General features: G+C 40.1%; 1 protein-coding gene across 4 annotated transcripts; it reads left to right on the top strand.

Moving 5' to 3' along the window:
* The first annotated feature begins 5172 nt into the window (after positions 1 to 5172).
* Positions 5173 to 8042, top strand: LOC147424660 (uncharacterized). Of its 4 annotated transcripts, none has more exons than XR_015186446.1 (3): positions 5173 to 6742; positions 7165 to 7322; positions 7411 to 8042. XR_015186446.1 is itself a non-coding variant. In XM_086500378.1 (3 exons), exons 2-3 carry the CDS (start codon positions 7181 to 7183, stop codon positions 7500 to 7502), a joined length of 234 nt encoding a protein of 77 aa, XP_086356504.1. In that variant the 5' UTR covers positions 5186 to 5433; positions 7165 to 7180; the 3' UTR covers positions 7503 to 8042. The 4 variants fall into 4 exon arrangements, 3 of the variants coding, with proteins under 3 accessions (XP_086356504.1, XP_086356503.1, XP_086356502.1); XM_086500378.1 differs by having other exon boundaries at positions 5186 to 5433; XM_086500377.1 differs by having other exon boundaries at positions 5188 to 5419.
* The last annotated feature ends 1295 nt before the right edge of the window (positions 8043 to 9337 follow it).

Here is a 9337-nt window from a genome sequence, read left to right as displayed (position 1 = left end):
AATTACCCAAAAAGTACCCTTTTTTTTTGGAAAATTCTTCACACATAGGGGATTAGTGCAGCAAAATAAAATCACAAAAAGCACCTCTTTTCAATTGCCACTTAATTTGATCAATAAAATTCAAAGTAGGCAATTAAATCGATAAAATTAGGTCAAAATTTGACGCATTTACAGTGTGTAAATCCGTGTTTTAAGCTCAGAAAGGAAACAATAAACCATTGCACACACCAAACATGCAATAAAAAATGGAATTAATCATGCACATTAAGCACTTTTTAGGCACACACACACACACACACACACACACACATACACACACACACTAATAATTCGCAGTTTTTATCAATCTTTAGGTGCGGATACAAAATGGTTAATTAATCTTGTCAAAATTGCAATGTGATTTCACAAATCTCTAGTTGGGTATGACCAAAAGACAAATCAATCATTACAATTGAAAAATCATTAAGCACACATTAGTTTTTAGGTGCATAATCAAGGGCAAAATAGTGCACACACACCTAAAATTAGGCATACACACACTCAATTAGAATGCACACACACTTGATTTTAGTGCACACACACTTGCAATTGACCATTCAAGCATGTAATTAACTCAATTAGGCACCCAATTAGCAATGTACAATCATCAATCAACAATTTAACTTGTCAATTTCATACACCACCTGATCTACAAAATTTCGGCATTACAACGGCATTAAAACAAACAATCAAAAATTTTTCAAAGCAACATAGCATCAACATTGCATTGCAATAACATAGCATCAACATTACATTGCATCATGGTGGAGTCTCTACACAATTCTACACATCTTTAGATTCTAGGGAGGTTGAGAATACCACCTTGATTACCTTTCCATTGAAGATCGATTGAACGGTTGAAAGCTCCAATCCTCCGTAGCAAATTAGTGTGTAAGTTAGCAAAATTAGTGAAATTAGCAAAGGGTTAGTATGAAATTAGAGTGTGTAAACACACAATTAGCAAGATACGATGACAAATGAGGGAATAATGAACACAATCCTTCATGCACACACATCTAAAATCCACAAAAACATAAACACACAAGTGAAATTAGTGAGGAAACACATCCGATTATGCCACAATTACACTAGCGTAGGCCATCGTCCCCGACAATGGCACCAAATATTGGGGGTTTTCATTTTTGCATAGCTCCAATCACCCACAAAATTATCAATCCGAAGGGATGAGCTACCCGACTAGGGCATGGAAACACTCACACGATTAGTGAGCTAATCATGGAAACACGAATGGAGGACTCTACGAGGTGAGCTTCTCGGCCTATGGAGGAGCTAAGCCACAGTGATGGGCAATCTCCACATCCACTTCTCTTCACCTCTAATCAACCCAATCATACACACTAACGATTGCAAGACGCACACAACACTAATCCTATCATGTAACACACTAATCGCAAGCACACATACATAGGTCTATCGAGCACCACACTCCAATCAAACCTACATGCATACACAAGCAAGAGAGGGCAATCACACAAGATTAGAGAGGGATTAGCCACTAATTAGTTACGATCTAGCTAATCAAAGTATCATTGGCAATCATAAGAAGCATGAGAGAGGCATAGTGAAAGAGAATTAAGAATTGATTAGTGTTAATCAAGTCACATGAGTAAAGAGAAGCTCAAGGACTCCATAGCCACACACCTCAAGAGCTCTCACCAAAGAGTGCTCTCAACAAATGAGCTTGAGAACCCTAACTTCTTTTACACATTGCCTTTATATATCTCGAGTAAAAATATGCAATGTCCGGGCGCCCAAGGCCATTAGGGCTCCACCATTTACTGAAGCTGCCACCTAGGCTCACTAAATGGCCTGTTCTTTATAGCTTGGAACTCCCATTGAGCCCGTAACACATTAAAATATTACAATGGCTTGAAATAAATTGGGAATTTACAATACATGACCATTTTGGAAAAATGTGAAAAATGTGTAACTCCAATCTTTACTGCTTCTTTGTATTGATCCTCGATGTGCATTCGTACGTCTTCGGTCTTTTAACAGCTTCTGCTAACTGACGTTGACTCAGTTAGCATTAATTGAGTCATTTTCAATGTTCTCCACATAAGTTGGATGTCCATATACTGTGGATGATCTACATGAATTGCTAGGTGATTTGGGCTTCTGTTGTCAAGGCATCTTGTAAGATATCACAATAACTTAACTCTCAGAATTAGGTTTACCCTCAGGTAAGATGAAATCCAATTTTTGCTTCGATGACCATAACTTAACCATAAGACAAAACTGAACATAACGTGTGCAATTTGAATCCTATTTTGACCAAATTTCACTAGTTGACTTATACTAACCTAAAGGACAAGTGGACAAACTGACATGTGAAAATTAGCTTGGGGGTGATGGAACACAATCCATCATTTTTTGCCAAATCTATTTTTGAGGATTGGGTTTGGATCAACATGATTAGTAGATCATTTAAGCACCACCTTTCTGAATTTGGATCACTGAAATTGGATTTTAGGTGGGATTTTGCAATTTTCAAAGCTTTGAGTCAAGAATTGACTTTTGGTTGGGGTTTTGGCTTTCAAACATCAGAAAAGTATAGGGTTGGTTTAAACGTCTTCACACTCTAGATCACAATTGTGTGGTCAGATTTTAATATTTTTTAGCAATATGGATCGCGATCCTCATTGGGCACATCTGGGATGGAGAGTTACACAAATGTATCTAGAGACCAATCTAAGCCTATTAGTGAATTTCAATGCAAATTTAGATCAAAAGAACACAAGTTTGTCTCGATTTTTGTTATTACCATATCTTTGCGTCTTAACCATAACTATTGTCTTCTGACATCTCTGCAAGTTAAAAAGGCATTTTGTGATTGTTGATCCCTCTGGTACATAGTCTTCTTGGGTAGATGACACTGCAAAGGGGTTAGTAGTCTATTCTGCTATAGTTTAACTTCATCTATTACTGGTTTTGACTTTTAGAAATTGCAGTTACAAGTCAACAAGAGAGCTAACAAAACCTTCAAGACCACACAAATAGCAACAATGAACTAACAAAGTGCTGAATAAACCAATAGATAGACTCCAAGAGAACACATTTCAAAAGACACAATGTTTTAGATGCGGGACAATCTAGTCGAGTACCCATCATTGCATAAACACTTACGTCCTCCAATTCAAGAGTGGCTTTGTAATAAATTTAATATATTATGCACCTTGTATGGCTTCCATATCCCGATATAATTATATATATATAGGCAAGAGAATATAATGAAAAACACAGTGTTCAAGAAATGGGGTAATCCCATCTGTGCTGCTCAGAGAAAGGGAGTCCCCAAAGATGGGTTAAAATAGTCCCATTTTATATTGAGAAGTTTTCAACAATATACCGTAGGATCAAAGAATCAACACTATCCAAAATCAATTCATCCAATATATAAGAGAATCATTGCAATCATGCAACATGATGTATTCATAATTGATGAGTTATTGATGATCACGAGCACAACATTTGACATTATGGTGAGACAAATAGTAAACGTGACAAACATCTCACTACACTATCTATTCTCCAAGAATCTTGTGCTCCTTTTTGTAAAGCTTTCACAGGTGTCCTTAGGTGGCAAGCATCCAGACTATTTTGTGAGTCATGTGCAACCATTCAATCCCCAGACATCAAGCATGCACGTGTCCACAACATGGCATTCTCAGTTTGTCATGCAGTTGATGGATCCTTTGTCAAATTTCTCCATGTCTTATGACAAAGGCAGTCACATAGATTGAGATTCAAAGCCCACTTTCTAAATGCCTCATTGCTCGTACAAAATATAGACAATACAACAACAATATTTACATACATGAAGATGATGTGTACAAATCCAACAACCTCATCTTGCACAAGAATTTCACAAACACTGATATATTTGGAGCAGGAACAACTTCATCATCGAAAGAGGACGATTGGTTAACAACTTACAACATCTATAACTTTAGGATACCCCACTATGCAAAGTGGAACGGAACAACAAGAACACTTTGACATTGACATGAAAGTATTAAATGCCTATCCTGCCAAGAGCCATCTCATGATGTTCCACCCAATTTTGGATAAACTCGACCTTGATTGTGCAATCAACTTCAGCTTCGTGATTATTCACCTCTCCCACATTTTAGAAGTTGAGGCTTTTGTTAAAAATACTTCAACAACATATCAACGTACCTATAGCCACTATATAATTCCTGTATCGACCCCTTGCCGCGTTGCCAACTTCTTCTGCATAGAATCATGAGGATAGATGTATATTCTTGCTTAGAATACATTGCCACTAATGTACTTCAATTCAATTAATTTTTCATGTTAAAATTAATCGTTTGTACATCACAGAGTATATTGTATTTCTGTTTGATGTGCTCTCATTTTCGATGAATAAAAATATACAGTACTTATGTGATTTATCCAAACCCATTACCGTGACCGAACCATAAAATCCAATAGTTTTAAAAATCCCCTCGCGAGATTCTCTCGTCCCCACCCCCCTTACGTCAACTCTGCCTCTGCCGCCTTTGCCCTCAACGGCGGAGTCAACCGTCTGCAACTCATTGGAATAGCAACCTTGCCTAGAAACCTCAATCTGCAACATCACGTTCATAGCAGGTGCCCGTTGACTCATAGCCTTCACACTCTCTAGACTACATCAGGACTTGCCACACACAGCTAAGCCGCGTGAGCTCAGGCTCATGAGAGAGAGAGAGAGAGAGAGAGAGAGAGAGAGAGAGAGAGAGAGAGAGAGAGAGACCCGTCGCATGCACCCTTGCCCCCCTAGTCCCTTCGTGTCCATGCACCCTCCACCGTTGCTTGCATCCTTCTCTTGATACATGTCCCTACAGGAGCTTGAGCAAGACGACTGACAAGCACAAGTATTTATAGAGAGGGAGAGGTCGGCAAGCGGCCACCCACCGCCTTCGCACAACTTGAGAGAGAGACGCAAAACCTTTTCCTCTTTGCTTCGCCGCCACCTGACTGGCAACCCCTACGATCTCCTGAGGTACGACCACCCTCAATCCCCTTTGGATTTTTCCACAGCATCGCCTACTCATTCTGTCTTTTTAAGGACTTTTTTAAAATCGTCTAGACGTACCATACTGAAACTGTAGAGAGGTAGAGACCTATCAATATAAGCTCCTTGTAGACAGATAGAGACCTATTTAACATAAGCTCCTCCAAACATTAGGTCAATACAGGAATAGCTTCAGCATTTCACGCTGGGACCAGAGTGCCATAGCAATGGGTTTCCAGCTCATCGAGGGCAGTTTCTGTCTGCTGGAGAGCTGCTAACCCACATAGATAGATTACAAAGCTCTGGACATGATGGAAGATCTACCCCAAGCACCAAAGCAGAGTGAGTTGATCACGGCAAGCTGACTTCCCCAACAATAAGAGCTCGCAGTGAGGGCATTGAAAATGCATGTGTGAGGGGAGCCCAGGAGGACCCTCTATGTGTGCATAGTGCTATACTTCTCTTACAGGCTAGCTTTCAGTAGGTGCTATTTGCGTGAATTCATTTTCAACTACTAGCTATGCAGACAGAGAAAGCAAGCATACACTATAGCAAAGAAGTAAAAATTGCCGTTCGCCAGATTTTGGTAACAGTAATCAATGGGTTTTCACCAGAAGACATGGATCGCACATGTTCTGATGCTGCTAGATTTGCATCTATGTGCAGAGAGATTATTCTGAAACTGGGTACAAAATTTCCAACTATTGACATGAGTGGTGTGGGACATGTGATAAGCACCATTGTGGGAGACATGCCAAAGTGCGTACGTGATTTGCGCGATCATTTGCCAGAAGGTATGGCATAGCGAACATGGGGCTATGGAACGAGAAATGGAGAGCAGAAAAGGAAAAGTCCAAACTTGCAAGGAAGATTGGCACCCAGCAGGGATTTTCCAAGAAGATGAGACTAGAGCAGGTGAAACGTGCAGATGATGGCAGCTCTTCAACTCCGGCGATACCAACACCTTTGCCGCCTGAGACATCACTTGTGGAGCAAATCGATTTTAGTTCGCAGTGTTCCGTGACTTTGGGCATTCCCCATGAGGCCATCAAGTTAGGCAAAATGCTTGATGATCAAAATTTCTTTCTTGCCCTCTATGATCACATTTTGTGCAAAAAAACTTAAGGACCGACCTTGTCTGCTATTAAAGTCTTTTGATTGTGAGTCCAGCATCGATTTGATTCCAAGGGGTATTGTGCAACCTTTGGCTCACACGTTCAGTCCACCATGGATACTTATATTTCCTTTCTTTAATGGGGGAAGCCTTGGCAATCTTATGGAGATTCTCCCTCATCCCCATGGCTCCCTATGCACTATGCTAGCCAAGCAAGTTGGAAAGGGTAAGGTGGTTGAGCCAGTAGAGAGCAAAACATTGTATCCTGATGATATACGACATGCAAAAAGCTTGTCCATGCATGTTTCTGGGGTCATTCATGCCCTAGTACAGGCCTTAGCACATGCCCATCCAACGGGGGTTCTGCATACGGATCTCCACCCATGGAATGTAATGCTAGACTTTACAGAGGATGGCATTCTTCGAGTGGGCATCATTGATTGGGGGCTAGCACTGCGGATGGCTCTTGAGAAGCGCCCCACAAATATCGTCAACGCACTTGAGCATGAGCTCCGGCCTCGGAAGGGCTCCAGAGCTACTTGACACAAAGAGTGAGTGCCCATGGAGCATAGCCACTGATGTGTATGCACTTGGGTGGACGGTTGCTGCACTGTGTACCTTTTGTGAAGAGTTTGCAGCTTTCTATGAAACGGATTGGGCTATAACCAGATCTTTGGTTGACGTCTCTTACATCAAGCCTCTGATCCAAAATAGATGTCTCAACAAGAATCCTCAGCAGAGATGGACATTAAATATTCTAGACGAGGAGTTTCAAAGACTAGATGCTCATCCAGAGCGCTATTTACGTCCAATGTCTGAGATGTCTATTTCATATTTCCATAAGCCTTGAAAAGTGGAAGAATTATCATGAATGAAGTTTTTGTTTTGTGAGACTTGTCTATCCTTGTTGTCTATCTTGCTTGTCCATGTTTTCAATCTTGTTGATTTTTGTAGTGTGTTGTCTATCTTGTAGGAGCCTGCTGCTCTGAATGGGCAGAGCCATTAGGTGTGCAATGGAAAGAGATCAATGTAGCAGAGTCTCAAGACATGGTCCGGGCAGGCTGAAACTATTCCACTGTGTAAATGAAGACAAAAAGGCCAATGCTGAGAAGATATATCACGGTGTCATGGGTCAGCCACTTGTCTATCCTTGTTGTCTATCTTGCTTGTCCATGTTTTCAATCTTGTTGATTTTTGTAGTGTGTTGTCTATCTTGTAGGAGCCTGCTGCTCTGAATGGGCAGAGCCATTAGGTGTGCAATGGAAAGAGATCAATGTAGCAGAGTCTCAAGACATGGTCCGGGCAGGCTGAAACTATTCCACTGTGTAAATGAAGACAAAAAGGCCAATGCTGAGAAGATATATCACGGTGTCATGGGTCAGCCACTTCATCACACTGACTGCCCCACTTTGGTTAGTGAAAATGCTTTACATGTATTTCAACATTGAGAGACCGGTGGATTTTAGCTTGCAAGCTCCACAATTGACCGTAGTTGATGTTCGGAACACTTCAGTAACAATTACAAGAGAAGAGCTCGGCAAATTAGCGCTACAAGAGGCGATGCTTGTTAAGTGTGTGATGCGTAGGAGTGTAGGCACAAGTTTGGGTAGCAACAAAAGCATCTCCCAAAGCTTCACGCTAACTTACTCGTGAGCTACCCAAACTGCAGGTGGTGCAGCATGCTAACCAGCCCTCCACTTAAATTGAGACAATGATTAGTTGTAGTTTGATGCTACCCATTTAATTTATAGTGACCCAATATGTAATGTAATGCCTATTTGTAAGTTCAACACCGTAATTTGTACTGATGTAATTATCAATACGAGTGGAGACAATGATATTTTTTGAGTATTGCCATGTGTTTTGACTAATTGTAGTTTGATGCTAGCCAGTTACTTCATAGTGTTGTAATGATGTAATGTAATCCTCAGTTGTGGACTATATGAGTTCAAAGACGTACTGAGTTTTTGAGGAATATATGAATTCAAATAAAATTGCCACAATTATAGATGAAGTGTTTATGGAATTTAATAAGCCTTACTACATCTTTCTCGATTTATTAAAGCATGTTGTAGACTCTTCTACATCAAAATTCTCCTCTCTTCTAAAGTGCATGCATTTGGTAAATCGACACTCTCATTTTCAAGCTTTGACATTGCATCATCCTCATCTATCCCATTATAGGGCCATTTCATAATGTCTTGGTTGTAGTCCTCACTTTCAAGTCTTTGAATAATTCTATTGTGGCAATACTTTTTTGAAAGAGATTTTTTTAAATGGGTCCGACATACTTGTAGAGTAATTCCCTCTTGATGTTTAACTTAACCTCTTTATGGCATGTTAGTGCCCATGTGTGCATTGGAGCATATTGCTCATAGGGTACCTGCAGGCTAACACTTGCCCCGGAGATTCTGCTCATACCTGCTCATTGACTCGAGCGCATGGAGACATGTGATTTTTACTTTTGGAATTGGGCCTACTGCTAAGGTTTTGGTTATTACTCGAGATTCATAGTGACTAGAAGATTGGTTGTACTAACGATTTTTGACCTAATGTTAGCCCCTTGATTTTGGTATACTAGAAACGATGGGGATGCTTTTATTGAGATGACTATCTTGTGCCTGGCTCTTGGTGTTACTAGAATTTCTTTAGGGTCCTTTTGAATTGCAAATAAGGGGATAATGTATACTAGATAAACTTGAGCACATAGTTTCTTGTGCCTATATGTCTAGACATCCATTATTGGCTACATATTTTTTTGGGGGTCTTACACCTAGCATCAGATACAGACTTGTTGTTCTCTATAGTTACTTGTGTTGTCTTATTCTAGTCCTTTTGGATTGACTTGAACCCTGATACCCTTAGCCTTAGATATTTTGACATATTGAGAGAAGATGATGTCGGTTTCTAAAACTAGATTCCTTCTTTTGATGAGCTTAAGCCAAACTAAGCTAAGAAATGGGTCTTAGATATGGTTTTACTTATGTAACTATCACAAGAGAAAATGGTTGGGTAATATTGATTGGCTCAAAACATTGCTAGACTATCTATATTCTAGTTATTGAGTCTGATCCTATAAAATGCTTGGTTGCAGGCCTTGAGTTGCATCCTTGGTCATTCAGCTATTCAAAGTTCCTTTGTTTATA

Source organism: Adiantum capillus-veneris, chromosome 25 (assembly GCF_014529385.1).
Source record: "Adiantum capillus-veneris isolate H3 chromosome 25, ASM1452938v2, whole genome shotgun sequence".
Taxonomy (NCBI): domain Eukaryota; kingdom Viridiplantae; phylum Streptophyta; class Polypodiopsida; order Polypodiales; family Pteridaceae; genus Adiantum; species Adiantum capillus-veneris.
Note: the sequence above shows the minus strand (reverse complement) of the source record. Positions and strands in the feature narration are given on the sequence as shown.